General features: G+C 40.8%; 2 protein-coding genes across 5 annotated transcripts; both read left to right on the top strand.

Moving 5' to 3' along the window:
- Positions 1 to 395: 395 nt before the first annotated feature.
- On the top strand, positions 396 to 10,286 carry si:ch211-234h8.7 (uncharacterized protein LOC561627 homolog). Its single transcript, XM_034594311.1, has 6 exons — positions 396 to 501; positions 4,272 to 4,535; positions 5,946 to 6,089; positions 6,913 to 7,529; positions 7,627 to 7,807; positions 8,781 to 10,286. The coding sequence occupies exons 2-6, from the start codon at positions 4,313 to 4,315 to the stop codon at positions 9,176 to 9,178; spliced, it is 1,563 nt and encodes a 520-aa protein (XP_034450202.1). The 5' UTR covers positions 396 to 501; positions 4,272 to 4,312; the 3' UTR covers positions 9,179 to 10,286.
- A 1,532-nt stretch (positions 10,287 to 11,818) lies between these two features.
- dus1l (dihydrouridine synthase 1-like (S. cerevisiae)) lies at positions 11,819 to 18,052 on the top strand. Of its 4 annotated transcripts, none has more exons than XM_034594314.1 (14): positions 11,819 to 12,045; positions 12,992 to 13,242; positions 13,396 to 13,504; positions 13,586 to 13,636; positions 13,823 to 13,935; positions 14,402 to 14,484; positions 14,916 to 15,019; positions 15,146 to 15,293; positions 15,827 to 15,923; positions 16,073 to 16,161; positions 16,318 to 16,487; positions 16,582 to 16,619; positions 16,945 to 17,020; positions 17,342 to 18,052. In XM_034594314.1, the coding sequence occupies exons 2-14, from the start codon at positions 13,006 to 13,008 to the stop codon at positions 17,500 to 17,502; spliced, it is 1,476 nt and encodes a 491-aa protein (XP_034450205.1). In that variant the 5' UTR covers positions 11,819 to 12,045; positions 12,992 to 13,005; the 3' UTR covers positions 17,503 to 18,052. The 4 variants fall into 4 exon arrangements, with proteins under 4 accessions (XP_034450205.1, XP_034450206.1, XP_034450204.1 ...); XM_034594315.1 differs by having other exon boundaries at positions 11,865 to 12,012; positions 13,004 to 13,242; XM_034594313.1 differs by having other exon boundaries at positions 11,865 to 12,012.
- The last annotated feature ends 1,113 nt before the right edge of the window (positions 18,053 to 19,165 follow it).

The raw sequence follows: 19,165 nt of genomic DNA, 5'->3' as shown, positions 1-19,165 counted from the left end.
TAAAGATGAATACATTTCAAACAGTTTCCTTTTTGGTTGTTATGTGATGATGCACTTTAGCAAAGGGCACCGCTCTTTCATCTTTCATCAAAGATGCTCCCCCCCAACATCTGTCGGTACATGGTGACATCAATCTTGTTGGAAGAGGAAAAATCCTAATAAGGCATAAAAGGGTGGCTACCAGTCTCCAGTCTACACTTTACTGTTAATGACACAAAAGGCCAGAAATAGAAAAGTCCTGTGTGTGTAAGTGTGTGTGTGTGTGTGTGTGTGTGTGTGTGTGTGTGTGTGTGTGTGTGTGTGTGTGCGCGCGTGTGTGTGTGTGTGTGTGTGTGTGTGTGTGTGTGTGTGTGTCTGTCTGTGAGAGAGAGGATGGAGGGGGCACTAGGACCCAGCAGGAGGAGGCGGCTCTGTGCCGATGCAGACGTGCGGGTTGGAACGCGGCCCCGGTGCTGAGTCTGAAGAAGCAGAGAGTCGCTCCTGTGTCCGCAGCATCTCCAGGTGAGTCCGAGCCGCCGCAGCTCTCACCTCATCACATCCAGCGTCTCATACACATCTGGGGCTGAACAGCAGCCGGGGGGGGGGGGGTGCCGGCGACTGTCACACCGACAGTCCCACACGAACAGGCTCGTTTTTAATACACATTGTTTATATAATAGATCTGAGGCCGGTCGCATCCGCCACATCGCGTGACTTGGGCCGTTTTAACGCACGTTTTCCCGCACGTAACCAGCCGTGAGGGTCGTGACAGAGTTGTTACATACGATGTTCCCATGACGCAACGTGACGTCACGCCACCTGCAACAAGTTGCTGTTAGTTTTAGTCTCAACGTTTCAAAACCTGTTATTTTGATTTTGAATTTAGAAGTAGAAGGATTTTAAATATACTTAAAGTAGTTTAAAGAGAAGAATACAAGTTAAAAACAATTTTATATGAGAGGTATAATCACAAGGATCAGATCCAGGTAGCAAAGATCATAAGGACCCTTATATGTATATGTATATGTATATATATATATAGTATGTCTAGTATTCCTCTTTGGTGTCTCCTCCAGGAATTGCTCTTGGGAATTGTATCTGTTTATCACCCCCCCCCCCCCCCCCCCCCCCCAACAGTAAGATGAAACATCCGCCCTTGAACGACATTTACTGTATTTGCCATCTCTGCCTCACTATTTATGTTTTAAAAGACGTTAAATCGTCACATTGTGCTGTTCAGACATTGAAGGATCGCTGCTATAGCAAAATCACCATCTGAGCTGTTTCCAACAAAACAGCAGGTGAATTTGTATATATTTATATATACAAATGTAGGCCTCTACCTCATTCTGACTATCTGCTGCTGCAATGAGTGAATTTCCCCAGCATGGCATGAATAAAGTTTATCTTATCTTATCTTATCTTATCTTATCTTATCTTATCTTATCTTATCTTATCACACAGGTGTACCGTCAACACTTTATCTGCCGTCCAAGGAGACTCAGAGGTCGTGTTTATGAAAGAATATATTTTAGTCCAAGCAATACTTCCAACAGCGGACTCAGCTTTTTAGGACTGTGTAATAATGCAGCATATTGCCCCAGAGGCGGACTGAAATACACTGGGCCTGGTGATTCATAGTCAGGCTGCTCATGTCACCTTTCTCGCCAGTCTTGAAATTGCCGTCTTACCTGGAGACACTGGATTGCCGTCTGGTTTAGGCCTGACTGACTCCAGCCTGCAATCTTCCTTCAGCTCCTTTAAGAGACTGTTAATTAGCTGATGGAGCCATGAGCGCCTTCCTCGCTGTCCAAACAAGGTTTAAAATGTACCAAACAATAAAACACCCTGATCACCACACTCACATCTGGTGTACGCACTTAATGAACCTGTGGGGAGGTTCTGAGCCAAGGTGCTTATGTGTGTTGGTGTTTAGGTGGTAAAAGCCACATCCCTCTCCAGAGACCCAGAGTGGATCTATATATCATGGAGGCCAGCAACAGTGCAGGGCGAGGATGCGGCGTATCAGAAAAACAGACTTGTTCTGGGTAGCCTTGTAAATACAAACTGACTGGAGGTGAAGAGGGAAAACAAATCAGTATTTGGGTTTAACTGATACAGACTGGGGGTTTTAAATAAGTAATATTCACATTTTGGACCAATTTTATGCCCAAAAAACGTTGACAAACTGTAAGAGGTGTTCACTCTTTTCTAAACCTCAAATTTGTAGTGAAAAGTGACTATATTTTCCAAAACAGATCCTAGAGTTCAACTGTAGACAACCAATCATACGCATCGACTGTAAACTACCAATAATTGTAATGGAAGTTTTGAGGAAGCTGGTGAAAGGAGAACTCAGGCAGCAGCTGATGTCTTACGAAGATTTTAATGTAGACTTGATGCATCAAGGAGACCAGAAGGTGGAACAATATACAAACGCTAACAGAGTAACATGAGCAATTGTCACCTCCAAGTCTGAAGATGTCTCCCCCAACATCCACCTATATCTTCCTCTACTTCTGTCACCCATTCTAACAGCACATCCATGAATGACTAGAATTGCTGTCACTATGTTACATGTAGGTGTTCGCCTCCTTCTGGATAGTTAAGTCTAAATATACATTCCTAAATCACATCGTGTCCTTACGTCTTGCCACTGATACAATACGCAAAAGAGTTGAAGTTGGTAAGAGTTGAAGTTGGTAAGAGTTGAAGTTGGTAAGAGTTGAAGTTGGTGCCTCTCTGTCTGGCCCATCTGAGTTAGATATGAAAGTCTCTCAGCGTAGACACTACAATGTGCTGTTGTTTTGGCCTTTATCTATAACCTGACCTTTGATACTGCTAAGAGAGAGAATGGAGTATCTGTGGAATTAGACAGGCACTATTCTCCTGTACAGATATAGGGGATATACACGATACATCATATTTAGTGGCTGATTCCTCAACAATGGCTAGATAATTTGAAATTACCGGTTTGATAATTTGAATTTATGGGTACTCACAAAACAACTGCGAACTGTGACAGACATTGATTTTTCTGGTAAGTCTGAAACAATTAATTCTTTCTAAAACTCACTTTTAAAACTGTCTGTTTGTCTTCTGCAAGTTGTGGAAGGATGGACAAAGAGTTAACGCTAGTGGGCCTTATCTTACCTGCTTCTACTGACAGTAACGGAACTGACCTACTGCTAGTTTGTTCATTCACTTATTCATTCATCCATTCATTTTCCAGTTTTCAATTCAAATTATTAGATTTTCATGTTCATATTGTAAACAGTCTTTATTAGACAATAGCCAAGTGTTATTGCCTCAATAACAACATGGTCTTTCAAAGCTAATAAAGTAATACGTTATTTTTAAAGCAATTATATCGAATTGGTTTGCAATTAACGAAGCATGTGATCCACAGGCAGACGCTCGCTGTCTTCTCTGGTGACTGATGCTCACTCAAGCTTGTTCTGTGCCAGTGTTCACTTCCTGCTTGTTTACTGTCAGTTCCACTGAGGTCAGATGTCCGTGCTGATAAGTCCAGATCATTCTGCTGTTGCTTCAACAACTCCTTGGTTGCCTGGTGTTTTTAGGATCATTGTCCCTCTCCATTATTCTGAAAGACCATTCCATGTCCAGTAAGTCAGGATGTAAACACCCTGAAAGAACATTAAAGATTATATTTGATCATTGTCTGCTGGAGCCAAAACAATAACCCCACTGTTATAAGTTTAACTGGCAGCAGGTTGTTCATTATTTTTCTGTAACAGTGATATTTTTACCGTCACCATAATTTACGGTTTTGTACTGTTAATGAAAAAACTGAATATAGAGTGGCTGTTTTTGTGGTGTCTTACGGTTGATTGGTTTGTTGACTTAGCAAATTGTTAACACAGGAATAATCACACTACATAATATGAGCAACTTGTGCTAAGAGACAACTGAACAAAAATCGCAAAACATTTTTCTGTGTGAGTGAAACGTTAGCTAATTACAAGGTGTGAGAAAAAAATGAACAACTTCTTATTGTGTTTCCCTTTTTATCTTAACAGAAAGTTAGAAACTGCACATGCAGAACAAATGCATGACTAACAAAAACTTTCCACCCAACTGCCCACATTGCCAAAGTCATTATTGTTTAACAGGTTATTTAAAAATGTCAATAATGTAAAATTCTATGCAAATCCAGTTTGGATGAATACATTCAGTCTGTGAACAGTTGTGTAATATAATGCAGAACTTAATCAGATTGATTTACAGAGAAATTCAAACCAACTGCTTATGTCATTTTCTTTTTTCCTTAGCTTCTCTAACTGCCTCGATTAAGACACAGCCCTAAGACATCATGGGAGGCGTAGCGTTGGACGTGGGTGCAGGAGGAGTGAAGGCTCCAGATGGAGGGTGGGGCTGGGCGGTGCTGACCGGCTGTTTTGTCATCACTGGCTTCTCCTACGCTTTTCCAAAGGCGGTCAGTGTCTTTTTCAAAGAGCTGACCCGGGAGTTTGGGGTGGGATACAGCGACACTGCCTGGATCTCCTCGATACTGCTGGCTATGCTCTATGGCACAGGTAGGCTGCTGATGTACAATACAATGTACACATACTACAGGTGGACAAAGTAGCAGAAACTGCATATTTTCAATGTTAACCCTCAATTAACACCTCATTTGTTGAACTACTGTCTAATTGGGAGTAGCTAATGTATTTAATATAAAGGTCATGTAAACAACATCAGAGACTGTATAAAAGTATTGACTGTTATGGAAGTTTTCTGGAAGCTGGTGAAAGCAGAACTCAGGCAGCAGCTGATGTCTTACGAAGATTTTAATGTAGACTTGATGCATCAAGGAGACCAGAAGGTGGAACAATATACAAACGCTAACAGAGTAACATGAGCAATTGTCACCTCCAAGTCTGAAGATGTCTCCCACAGCATCCCCATGTATCTTCCTCTACTTGTCTCACCCATTCTAACAGCACATCCATGAATGGTTACAATTGCTGTCACTCTCTATGTTACATGTAGGTGTTTGCATCCTATTGGATAGTTAAGTCTAAATATGCATTCCTAAATCAAATTGTGTCCTTATGTCTTGCCACTGGTGAAATACGCAAATTTGGTGAGAGTTGAAGTTGGTGCCTCTCTGTCTGGGGCATCTGAGTTAGATATGAAAGTCCCTCAGCGTAGACACTTCAATGTGCTGTTGGTTGGCCCTTTATCTATAACCTGACCTTGGGTACTGTTTAGAGAGAGAAGGGAGTATCTGTGGAATTAGACAGACACTATTCTCCTGTACAGATATAATGTAATATACATTATATACATAATATATAGTGGCATATACAGTAATGTGTGAGGATGGTCAAAAATTCCTCAACATTGACAACATGACAACTCCTCAAAAGTGAAGCTCAAACTTCTCGATTGCCCCCTAGTGTCTGGCTGCAGTATAAGTCATGAAACCCTGTCTCCTCCATGTAAGGACCAAACTAAAAGGTCATGTCAAATAAATGTTTCTAAAAGATAGTAAAAATGAGTTTGGAGCTGGTCAGCTAATCTTGTATATGTTATATCTTGTAATTTTAGAACACATTTTAAATTGAAATAAATGGACAGTAGTGAAGCCCAACTGGTTTTAACAAAAATCTTTCACAGACATATTGGTTTCAATGTTTATGTTTTCCAGTAAGTGCCATCATCAGAACTTTTATTTGAAATAATAAACAATGTAGAAATATATGTGCATTATGGTCAACATTTTCTTAATTGAAGTTCAATACATTTGGTTGTACTTATGTTTTCTTTTAACTAGTTATTTGTAGTGTAATAAAAGTTACGTTTAAACTGCAAAATATCAGGCCTCAATTATATTTCTTTGTCATAAGTGTTTGATGACGACATCTTAGTTCTTGTTCTCAATCAGATGCAGTCAGATAAGAATATCACACTCATGACTAATGTCATTACACTTTGTCCAGGTCCTCTATGCAGTGTGCTGGTGAACCGCTTCGGCTGTCGGCCAGTGATGATGGTGGGGGGCATCTTTGCCTCTCTGGGAATGATCCTCGCTTCCTTCTCCACCAGCATCATCCACATCTACCTCTCTACAGGGGTTATTACAGGTATGACCGTCGCAGTTCAGTTCAATTCAATTATCTTTGTATAGCGCCAAACCACAACATACATTATCTCAAGGCGCTTTACATCGTAAAGTTGGGACCTTACAATTTTATAGAGAAACCCAACAGTTCCCTCAATCCTCTGCACCTGTTGAGAGGGGAGGGAAGAGAGAGACCAGGAACAGTTCAGTAACCGTTGTATTTAAGCTGTGTGAGACTGGTTGTTATAATGAAAAGAATGACAGTGATGCTTGGTTTGGAATTTCTTTGGAAGCTGGTGAAAGGAGAACTCAGGAAGCAGCAGATGTCTTATGCAGAAGATTTTAATGTAGACTGAAACAATATACAAATGCTAACAGTGGCATATACAGTAATGTGTGAGGATGGTCAAAAATTATACAGATTTAATCATATTATTGATGAGAACAGCAACCATGATAGCAGAACGAGTTAATGATAGTAGTAATGATTTTCATACTACTTCTAATACTACTACTACTACTACTACTAATAATAATAATAATAATAATAATGATATTAATAAGATACGATTATAAATAATAAGATAAGAGACTAAGAAAGAAGAAAGTTCTTGTGTCAGCTTGCTGCAAGATTACAGATAAGATAACTCTATAAACAATAGTAGTAGTATAATGCAGTATAATGCAGTATAATAAAACAATAGAGTATTAAGTCTAAAAAATATAAGTGAAAATAAATAAAAACATCAAGTGTATTATAAGTGAAAATGAAAATGTAAAGTACAATACAAACTTCTGAAAACAAAACATTGCATTGTAAAACGTTCTTTTCTCCTCTGCTGCAGGTCTGGGTTTAGCCCTGAACTTCCAGCCATCTTTGATCATGCTGAACCGCTACTTCAGTGAGAAGCGTCCTCTGGCCAATGGACTGTCAGCAGCAGGAAGCCCTGTGGCACTTTGCTGCCTGTCACCACTGGGCCAGGTCCTCCAGTATAAGTATGGATGGAGGGGGGGCTTCCTCATCCTGGGTGGCATTCTACTCAATTGCTGTGTGTGTGCGGCCCTGATGAAGCCTCTGGTCGGCCCCAAGAGCCTCAAGGTCAACGGCAAGGCGCAGGACCAGGAGGAGGGAGCAGAGGGTGTAGAGAAGAAGAAGCCCAAAGCCAAACTACTGGATTTCTCTGTCTTCAAAGACTCTGGTTTTGTCATCTACACTGTAGCGGCATCCATCATGGTGCTGGGGCTGTTTGTACCTCCAGTGTTTATTGTGAGTTATGCTAAGGAGATGGGGAATGAGGACACCAAATCAGCTCTGCTGCTCTCTATCCTGGGCTTCATTGACATTTTTGCTCGGCCCACATGTGGAGTGATTGCGGGACTGAAGTGGGTTCGGCCTCGCTGCGTCTACCTCTTCAGCTTTGCGATGCTTTTCAATGGAGTCACTGACCTGATTGGGTCACAGGTATGGTTCTTCACGAGCTGGAAGGAAAATGTTTTGCCCACTGATGTAAATTCTAAACACATTTACTCGTCATTAACAATTTCACGTTTGTTTCCAGGCCAAGGACTATAGATCTCTGGTGGTCTTCTGCATCTTTTTTGGCCTTTCCTATGGCATGGTGGGGGCCCTGCAGTTTGAAGTCCTCATGGCAATAGTTGGTACTGAGAAGTTCTCCAGTGCCATTGGCCTGGTGCTGCTCATGGAGGCTGTTGCCGTGCTGGTGGGGCCACCTGGTGCAGGTCAGTAAGCACCAAAACTATAACATGCACACATCATAGATTGTATATAAATTATGTTTAGAACAAAGGACAAGATGGTGAATATCCCTGATGTGTTTGAAGGTCTTCCGCACAAATTAAGTTACTAGTTGTTAGCAGGTGTTAGTGGGCACCAGCGGATGTTAGGGACATAACTTCAGTTGTGCAATGCAGTGTCATCAGGTGTTTTGGCCTTATAATCTACAATACAGGACCGAACTTGAGGGTAAGCTGAGGCTAAATGTAAATCTGACTATATAGTATGTACTGTATGTATATAAAGATGGATGACTGCTCCCCAAAAATGAACTCAAAGCATCTCAATCGTCCCCCGGTGGCTGGCTGCAGTATAGGTCATAAACCTTACTCTGCAGCACGCCCACTTTTTTGAGTTGCCGTTTTCTTCTTGTCAATTAATCAATAGAAAAAGGATGACCGTGTTACCATGACATTGTGCATGCTCTTTAGTGTATATTGCAGTATGGCGATTGACGATAAGCTTAGTTTATAAGCTAAAACATTGTCCTTTGTTCCATTGGTTTACTCAATCCAATGAAAGCCTAACACGTATAACACAGTAACTGCATGTCTTATGTCCACCATCCTCCCTGACTAACTCCTGCTGAGTCCAATTCATAGTGTTTCACTCATTCAATAAATGTCTCGGAAAGAAATCCAGCTAACGATTATGTTTTTCACCACAACATGACAGGGAAAACAGTTTCACTATCTATAAACTTCATTTCCAGGAGAAAGGTTGTAGAAGAAAATGTATTGCAGTCGTCATCTGTTTCCTTAAGTATGGCAACATGTTAACGAGGACAGAAGGAGTTTTTAAATGTATTTAAATAAACGTTACAGCATCTAAAAAGGAATCACTATTTCTTGACTGTCTGTGTGGTTCTCCCATTTTCTCCTCTCATGAGTTTCCTCGTGTTTCTCTCCTCTTCCTCAGGCCGCCTTCTTGATGCTACCAAGAACTACATGTATATCTTCCTGCTGGCAGGAAGTGAGGTGGTCCTCTCAGCTGTTGTTCTGGCTACTTGTACCTACTTCTGTATTGGAAAGAATAAGTCTTCAGCACCAGTACACAGCCTGGAGGACGTCACAGTGACGGGTGATGCCAAGACAGAGTTCAACGATGAAGAGGAGAAAGGAGCAAGAGAGGAACGGGAGATGGAGACTATGAAGAAGGTGGAAAGGGAATTAAAGGAAGAGGAGGAGGAAGAGGATGAGAAATTAGAGGAGGTCGGGCCCGGCAGCGTAACAGTTGACTCACAGGAAGTGGAAAAGTTCCTGAAAGAGCCACACCATAATGGTGACACGGTCATCAATCCTGAAACATGCCTGTGAGCAGGGATAGAGTTTGTTGGACAGAATTATACTTGCAGGCACTTTTTTGTTTTCTTTTGTTTTTTCAAAATATTCCAACAGGAGGATGAAGTGAATTTTGAAGTGTTCCCACGAGCTTTCCTGTCATACTGTGTTCATGTGTTGATGTTTGTTGTTTGCAGTGGTGTAATCGGTATCACTGCCACTGGAAATGTAAGAGTTGCTGTATGCGAACGTTTATCACTAGATGTTTTGAGGTCTGGTGGTTTATACTAGACAATAGAGAAACTGAGTGATATCACTGCCTTGTGTATATATAGTTTATTTAATGGGTCCACAGTTTTATTATGATGTAGCCACCAGCAAATAAAGGTTGGCAATATTCTGTATTCTTAGTGTGTCAGCGAATGCCATGGAGGGGCCAGATGGAAACAAGCTTTTAGATATATTTGGTGCAATAATTGTATGATGAATTGTCCTTACCAAAGCAAAACCATTAATGTTTCTGACCAAAGGCCTGGTCACATAAAAAAGTGGCAGTGTTGAGCTCATCCATGCATCTTCACAGAAAACCTTGGTGACATTGTGACTACAAGCAGGTTGTTTTTCCAACTTCCGTTTGTTCATATGCTTTTAAGTCGTAATATGGAAACAACATGGACACTACAAAGACGATGTATTGAATCCTGCTGAAAGACAGCAATGAAAACAACCTAATTGGCGGAGGGTATTAAATGTTATACATGAATTTGTCCATAAATCAAAAGTTTCCAACATTTTTTTGCATATATATGATGTCACAAACTCAAGTCGTATACTAAGATGTTGGCCGACTTATGGAGTTGTTCCGACTTTTACAAGAATTTTCCCCATCAGGAAACCATTGTCTCCTGTTCCATATACCTGTGATAGTTTCTTCCAGGTCCCTGCACAGCTTTTGGCCAAACTCATTGACAGAGTTCACCAACAGTTAACTTGACATACAACATTCAAATCATCAGTTCACTCTGCCAGTTTTATTGACATAGTTTTTCTTGCTGAATATTTAGCAGGAAATATGCTGGTGTGACTTGGTCTTAACAGTTATTGCCTTAAGGGTTTGATTTGTAGAAAGGGACAAGATGCTGTAATCTTATCCCTCTGTAACATAGAGTTCCATGTTGTTCAAAAACAAATGTGTCTCAGCTTGGAGGCCAACAGGCCTCAAACTCTCGACTCAGAGAAACGGATGAAAGCTCAATGGGGGGAATTAGGTGACTGGAAAGAGCAGGGAAGGCTGGGATGATTTCTCCTTGGATTACGAGCAGTGCTCAAATGTCATCCACAACTTTGTAATGGTCTTCATCACCATATTTAATTTACTATGGCAAAGCCATGCTTGATGTAGTAGGCATGTGTATTATGCAGTCAGGGGACGCACGTGTCAGAATTTGGAAAGTGTATGTGTGTGTGACTGGTTAAATGTTGTTGTCCATCTTGTGTGTGCTGCTGAGGACCAAAGGATGAACAGCGTCAACTTTTTTTTTTTGGGAAGAACGGTTGTCGAGACCTTATTTTATACTAGTTTGTTAAGGATAGGGTGACATCATCAGTGACATAACATCATTTTGTGAGTTTACACCTGTCAGGCTGATGTTGTGTCACAATTCCATGCACCAACAGGTACATTTTGAAAGGGCCTAAACTGTTCCTAGTGACCTTAATGAAGCATCACTCCTTGTCTACTTTGCCTTCATGCTTCGTATTGTCTGTACTAAATGTTTGTGTTTTGGTAAAATAATATTAAAGGAAGTTTATGTTTGTTTAAAAAACTGGTTTGTTTTTCATAGAAACTATACAGTCTAATTACATATTTATGGCAATGGTTCTGGCAGTGGTGGTAAAATAACTGAATTTGGCTTTGATCATACTAACAATGCATCAGTTTTTTATAGGTTGCCCCAATATCATATCTGGTATCATATCATAAGTAGTATTATTTAATATTGTGTATGTTAAAGCTTCACTAATCAACATTTTATATTAACAGAGGGTCAAATGACCGTGTGTATAATGTTTTCAATTCAAATCTGCGAGGGGTGGAGCATCCTCTGAGACATATTTATGAATGTATAACCTTGTAACTAATTTCAATGTATTTTTTTAACTCTTCTTAATGGTACTGATACTGGCAGCCATAACAGATACTGTGAGGATGTGCAGTGCAGTGTTATTTTTCTATGAGCTGCCAAACAGGATATTATAGAAGATCATAACACGGTCTGCTAACCATCATATCAGGGATAGTGGGAGGAAGCGGAGATCTTTACTTAACATTGACAATTCTTTACTGTTATATACATTGTAAAAACAGGTGTTGCACTGTACAATGACATTTTACTTTGCAACAAGAAAATAGATATTGAACTCAAAGATAAAGGTCAAGCATCAGAAAACAGACTGGCTTACTAATAAATAAAAATATCAACAACATTTATACGCACAAACTTATAAACAAAAATGTATTGAAATCAATACTCTTGTATTGTGTGAAATAACAAACACTGTAACGTAATGAAATCGTACTGGACTCTCCATAAGGATTACATGAAGTTCTATAAATGACCTGTGGGTGGCAGCAACACGTCTTTGCTTCATCTAGTCGCACATTCCAACAGAAGAGGAAGAAGGATACCAGTACAGATCGTGGGTAATTTACAGAGTGCGGAGTGGAGAAGTGTGCACTCAGGAGGACCCACAGGAAGTCCCCTCGAGGCCGCGCGTGGCCTTGATGAATTGAACATTGGGACAGCTCTCATCACGCACGCACTCAACGCGAACGCGCCCGTTGATCCAGCACGCGTGCGGCACATTCGGGACGTGTGGATCCAGATCTCACAGTGATACAGGTGATACACCAGTATGTGAGTGTGAGTGTGTGGGGGTGTGTGTGTGTGTGTGTGTGTGTGTGAGAGAGTGTGTGAGAGAGAAACTCTGTCAGTGCATGAGTAAAGCTGATGTCATCCATGTGATACATGTCATACATGTTATAGATGTCATACAGCCTCTGTCTAACATGCCGTGTATACTGCGGTGCTGCGTCACGTGCTACACGTCCTCTGCTAGCTAGCTACATGCACAGACACAGCTAACCGGTTAAATGCTAATAAAACACTGTGGTCCACAGGAGACAGAAACACGGAGCCGCTCCCCCCCCCCCCCCCCCCCCCCCCCCCCCCCCCTAATGTGACCGTCAGCCTGAGCTACTTCACATCACTTAAATATATTGTTGCTCTTTGACGTTGCTCTATGTTGGTCCATCACTTGTCTGTAATCTACAAATGAATAGAATTTGAACCTAGTGGCCACTTGACATCCATCAACAAAGTGGTGCATTGGTGTTTTACATGTTCGGAACATTCACTGATCACTAACTGCCTCCTCAGTTAGTGATGTCATGATTAATCACATTAATCATAGTAAATGAGCAACGTTGTGGGAAAGACAATAGATACCTAGTGTCCCTGTCTGTAGTTAATAAGGTAATATGTAGTTTCGAGGGTTATTCTCTACTCTGCTACTTCACCTTATCTTCAGTTATGGGGAATTGTAAGTAATTCTGGGATTTCCTTAGTCTTTCATATCTGCCGTCCTTGACTTGGCTCTAAATTTGTATTATTATAATCCTTTGAAAGTCTTCAATTTAGCTTGTTGAAACTGGTGCTTCAACAACATGTGTATCTTTCATACTTGTTTTCATGAAGTACTTTTTCTGTCCGGAGTTTGTTGTGTTGCCATGAAGGAAACCACCTATTTAGCATGTTCTTTGATGAAGTCTTGTGGTCTCTTGTGTAGTGACGTCAGCTGTGATGGCCAAACTCCAGGGCTTTGAGTTCTGGAGTAAGACCCTGAAAGAAGCACGCTTTGTGGTGGCACCCATGGTGGACCAGAGCGAGCTGGCCTGGCGCCTGCTGAGCCGCCGTCATGGTGCCCAGCTCTGCTACACCCCCATGCTGCACGCTCAGGTGTTTGTGCGTGACACCAACTACAGGCGAGAGAATCTCTACAGTGAGGTTTGCAAGGAGGACAGACCTCTCATCACTCAGGTGAGGACACAGTTGTTAGACAGTTGTTGATGATGGCAGATTGGCGAGCTGGTGGAAATCTCACAGCAATAATTCTGTCATGAGACTCATGTGAAATTAGACACACTTATGTAATGTTAGATGTAAATCAGTGTTGTATTCCCTGTGTGTCAGTTTTGTGCCAACGATCCTGAAGTGTTCATTGCGGCGGCCCTAATGGCCCAGGACTATTGCGACGCCATCGACCTCAACCTGGGCTGTCCTCAGATGATAGCAAAGAGAGGTACACAAGTTTCTATAGAAACACACCCTGTAGACGACATAGTGAAATGAAGACTAACTTGTTCTGACACTTGTTTGTAAGGGCACTATGGAGTCTTCTTGCAAGATGAATGGGAGCTGTTGGAGAAAATGAGTAAGTCTTTGTCAGTTTTGGGTTCAGTGAACTTATTAGCACAACAGACATTTCAGCAGCATGCTTATCTAGAACCTGCAAATCACACATCATCAACTTCAGCTCATCTTCCTTTTTTTTCTTTTTTCTTTCACAAATCCCAGCACTTTCAACCTCTCTAACTAAAATGCCACTCTTGTTTTACAGTCAGGTTAGCCAATGAAAAGCTCTCGGTGCCCATCACATGTAAGATCCGTGTGTTCAATGAGCTGGAAAAGACAGTGTCCTACGCCCAGATGCTGGAGAAAGCTGGATGTCAGGTATGATTATAGTGATCATGTTAACATGAGTCCACTGCCTGTCCACTCTTTTACCAGCTCAGCTCATACAGCCCCTATTCAACTGTATTCTTTCACGCCCTCCTTCCTTATATTACTTTCTTTATTGTTGTTTACCCCCAGTTTCTATAAACTCTTGTTTATTCATAACATGAATGACCTGTGAAAAATCAATAAAATATTATTATTAAAACAAATTAGGATGATGAAATCAGTTCTGTCTGTGGATCTGGGCTTTATGTTGTATACATTTTCAAATCACATCGGTTTTTAATATCACAAATATTGGGCTTATTTTAGTTTTCTGAAAATGTGTGTGTATATATATATATATATATATATATATATATACATCTGGAAAGATGACCTTATATGCAGTTTCAGGAAAATTGAGAAAAGTATTATACGTCCCTAAATTTGTCTTCTTCCTCTTCCATTTCTTTCTCAGCTGCTCACAGTACATGGCAGAACCAAAGACCAGAAAGGAGCCATGACTGGTATCGCTAGCTGGGAGCACATCAAGGCAGTGCGGTGAGCGACCACCTTTTTGTTTTAATTCCTCAGTGCACTGTGTCATATTTGAATGTTTTACAATGCCCACTTTAACATAATTGAGTGCCTCATAATCTAATATTTTAGATTTTAAAACAAAATCAAATGACTCGTGGCTGTCCCTTTTTTATTCGAAAGCCGTCCTGAGCAGACAATCACGACACCAAAGTATCTGAGAGGCTTGTGTTGAAGTATTTTGTCGATGGCAAAGTACTTAACAAAATTAAGACTGGTTATAAACTTTGTACAAAGCAGCGGAGTCTTCAAGACCGTGGGGGCGGATATTTGAAAACATTGGAACAAACTGCACGTCAGAACTTGATTTTAGGAAAAAGTGACAGCGACACTTGCAATGCTGAGCGTTTCCTGTATTGTGTAATATCCATTGTTTGGTGTGCTTTTGCTTATAGGAAGGCAGTTAATATTCCAGTGTTTGCTAACGGAAACATTCAGCACCTGAGTGATGTGGAGCACTGCATTCAGGAGACGGGGGTTCAGGGTGTTATGAGCGCAGGTTAGAGATGCATGTGTGTTGCAAGTTTTTGTTCATTACGTACTTTTTTCTTTAATTTATTGGTGTTAATAGATGATATGGTGTTGTTTGGTTTGAAACTAGATTCTCCCCTTTTTTTGTATTTAGAGGGGAACCTCCATAACCCTGCACTATTTGAGGGCAGCAGCCCCCCTGTGTGGGAGATGGCTGAGGAGTATCTGGAGCTGGTAAAGCAGTATCCTCCCTGCACTCTGTCCTATGTACGAGCCCACCTCTTCAAGCTGTGGCACCACACGTATGTCTGTCTGCTCCCGTCTGTGTGTGTATCTGTGTACAGATGTGTATCATTTATTAGGCTGAATATAGTACAACCAGCTGTTTTTAAGAGAAGATAAAAATAAATACCAAAGCTCTGAGAAATCTGAGAGCAACACATACTCTTATACACAACTACTTTACTTCTCCAATCTCCCCACATATATATATATATATATATATAGCAATATCGACATACGGCAGTTACCAACTGCCTGACAATGCATGACCTGTGTTTGAGTGTAAACATAATGTTGACATGAGTTCTAATCAGACTATGCTCTGTTACATGTAAACAGGGATATAAATGGAATATTTTATTATCAACTCATAAACATTACACATGAACAATGTATTAAGAGTAAGGTTAACAGTTGGAATATTGCTGTAACAGTCAGTGTCTAGTTGCTCAGATCATACAATATACCTGGAAAAATGGCTGAACCTTTTGAACCTGTCTGCATGTGCTGATTTGCCGCTCCGTGTGTGATTTGTATGTGTGTCTGTGTGTAGGCTACAGATACACCAGGACCTGAGGGAGGAGTTGGCCAAGGTGAAGAACCTCGAAAGTTTGGCCGATGTCAGCAAAAAGCTGAGGCTGCGCTGTCAGGTAACCGCAAGGAAAATAGTTTCAGGAATAGTCTGACTCCAGATCCAGGTTGTGACACAGAGCTCTTTGAGACTTATCCAAACAGACTGGAATTGTAACTGGATGAAGCATGATTGATGATTTTTCTATGCCAATAACTGCATGCATAGGAGGAGATAGCCAAAGGAAAGGATGTGGAAGAGAAGGAGGGCAGCCTGCCCTTCCCCCACTGGATCTGCCAGCCATACGTTAGACCAGTGTGAGTTATCACCGCTGCTCACATCGGTCTATATATAATCTGTTCTCTGAAAGACTTTCATAAATATATCACACATCACTACACCAGGTTCTGTACTGACAGATACTTAATAATATTTTTTTTCATCGTAAACTTAATGTTGACTAAACCTTATAGGCCAAAGGAGCCAGTTGCCAATGGTAACGGCCAGGGTTCAGAGGTGAAGAGGACCGTATGTCAGAAAAGGGCGCTGGAGGACTCTGATGGGTCCGCTGACACACTCTCCAAAAACAAGCAGAAAAAGAGATCCCGCAACCCCAAAAAGAACTTCAGTCCCGAGCAGAAACGTGAGTCCCACCCACCACTTGATGCTCAAAATGTTCAAGTCCTCATTTGAAAGGTACAATGTCTGACAGTAGTTATCTTCTTTCTCTCCACAAGCCAAGTACATCAAATGTGAACAGTGTGGCAACCCAAAGGTAAGCAGTCAGTTTAGTGTGTGTGTGTGTCATTTGATTCATGGTGACAAATAGTTGTGCGGTTATGGATTAGTACATGAACAGTTTTTGTCATAGCCCCACTTGCTCAAGGAAATGTCAGGATAATGTCAATGTAAATAAGTATTACAATTTTGCAAATAAAGTTTGTTTTACAACGACTTGTTCCTTTGTAATGACATCTGCGCATGAATATATGTGATTTAATTATGTATTTGTTATTTTATATTGTCACTTTACCTCAGTAGAAGTCTTGTGGCTTCACTGTCAACCTCAGCAGTTGATATTGTTTTATTTTGATCTCCAGGGAAATAAGTGTGTCTTCAACCTGTGTCGAGGCTGCTGTAAGAAAAAGGCCTACAAGGAGGTGGCAGACTGTCCAAGTCAGTACACACATACAGACACTCACAACACACACTGCAGACCATCAGAGGTTCACTTCGAAGGGGGGAGTGAGGCGAGGGTGTATAGTTGGTTGTAATATCAACCTCATCACTAGATGTCACTAAATCTTACATTCTGAACCTTTTAATAATGAGTGAAACTACATTTCATCATATCCCTTGTCAGACGTGATGAAGTTTCTCTGTTTCCTATCATTGTAAAATTACATCCTGTCAGACAGTTGGTCACACTAAGTAATTTGCACAGTTATTGTTTGCATAGACTTATCAATACTGAATGCAATTACCTGTGCTCAACAGGTCATGGGCTGAGGTTCAAGAGCAAGGCAGAGAAACTGAAAGCTGAAGAGAACAACGGGAAGGACGCCTCAGAGACGGAGAGAAGCTGCAGCTCCCCTCAGCCTGTCCCACAGCCAAGTACAGAGCTGCAGGAGCAGTCACAGGCTCATCTACCGCTATGAGCAGGACTAAAGCTATCTCTACATGCACAGACCGATTCTGAGGTGTCACATGTAGAAGTCTTCAGTTCAGATGTTCATTATCTGTGTGAGACTACTTCGATTTTCTTTGCTGGCGATGTAATTGCGGGGCAAAAACTTCAGGAAAGCATGTTAGTGTGTGCATGTAGAGGTACAAAACGATAAGTCTCACAATTATTCTCCAGGACTGTCTGTACCGCACTGATGGTGAAATATGGACACTGATCAGTAGACCAAAACATAAAGTAAAGGAATATTTTTTCATTGGATGTGGATTTCCAGGACAAATTATTAGCGTGGTATTTTTTTGGTAGGTAAGTTGGGAGAGTTCTCTACCAACTGTCATTTTATTTTATTTTTCAAGTTAGATTTTATGTGGATAATGTTTGGACATTATTTTGGCCAAATCTGTTACTAAGCCACCAAAGATTCCGTAACTTTCAGACTGATGGAATTTGTTGTTGCTTTCATTTAAGGTTATGAATGTGGTTGCATTCTTCAACTGATGAGTTAAACTATTTATTTTGGGTTTTAGGTTTACCTGTAGTGCTTTGACCATATGTGCCTTTTGGATGAGAAATACCACTGCCTATTCAGATAAGAACTTCAACTTATGAGAACACCATCTGGTGCTGTGCAAGACGAGCTCAGTGACTGCACAGTCCTGGATCTGCTATGAACACTGTAATATTTTTGGCAAATGGTTTTCTTTTTATCTGTACTTTTTTCTTGATGAAAAGACTGGTGCTGACCTTGAGTTGGTACGGACAATATGTACATAGGAAAAAAATATGTATAAAAGTGGCATCAGTCCAATCGTCTTACTCTCGACAAAGTATTTCCCCAATTGTGAAACTCTCCCTTTAACCCAAGACTATAGCTGAATTAGTCAGATATGTAAGACTCATTCCCCAAATCTTCTGTACGATGTTCTTAAAAACGTGTGGGGGGGGAAGTGAATCATTTTTCGATGCTTTTAATTTAACATCGCCTTCATAAGGTTTCAATCTTGCTAGCTAGGCTTCATATTTCTGGTGGTACCTGTCTTTTCATCTAGCTGTCAGCAAGATCTGTCAGGAGAAAAGTTATTCCTTAGTTTACAATGTCAACCTTAAATCTCACTTTTGAAGATCCATCCAACAAATCATGAATCTACTTGAGAGTTGCTGTTGCCTGATGAAACTTAACTGCAACATTTGAGCTGGTTAGCTTTATATTAGCCTGGTTTAACTGAACAACATAGACCAGTGGGTCCAGATTGTAGCTTGAAACCGGAAGAGACTAGTTCTTCAACCACAAGTAAACGTAAACCTCTGAAGTTTCTAACGGAAGATGATCTTTGAGAAAGTAAATTGGTAATAAAAAAAACAGTTTCACCACGTGATTTTTTAATAAATACAGGATGAAAGGTTAAAGGAAATGAGGTCTTAAGTAGCATGGGTCTTGCTGTTGGAGAGTAAAGAGAACCAGGATCAACATTGGGTGATAAAACCTTTAGGTTTAATGGTTAGAAAAAATAGAGTAATTTTTTATTTACATGCAGTCAGAATCAATCCAACACGTTTGCAACATCACAGGTTGTGTTGATGAAATGGTTCTCGGATCATCTGACACAGCTTTGGGGGAATGTCAGACATAAAAAACT

The sequence above is a fragment of the Hippoglossus hippoglossus genome, chromosome 8, assembly GCF_009819705.1.
Source record: "Hippoglossus hippoglossus isolate fHipHip1 chromosome 8, fHipHip1.pri, whole genome shotgun sequence".
Lineage (NCBI taxonomy): Eukaryota > Metazoa > Chordata > Actinopteri > Pleuronectiformes > Pleuronectidae > Hippoglossus > Hippoglossus hippoglossus.
The sequence above is the reverse complement of the archived record's forward strand: the minus strand, read 5'-3'. Positions and strand labels throughout refer to the sequence as shown.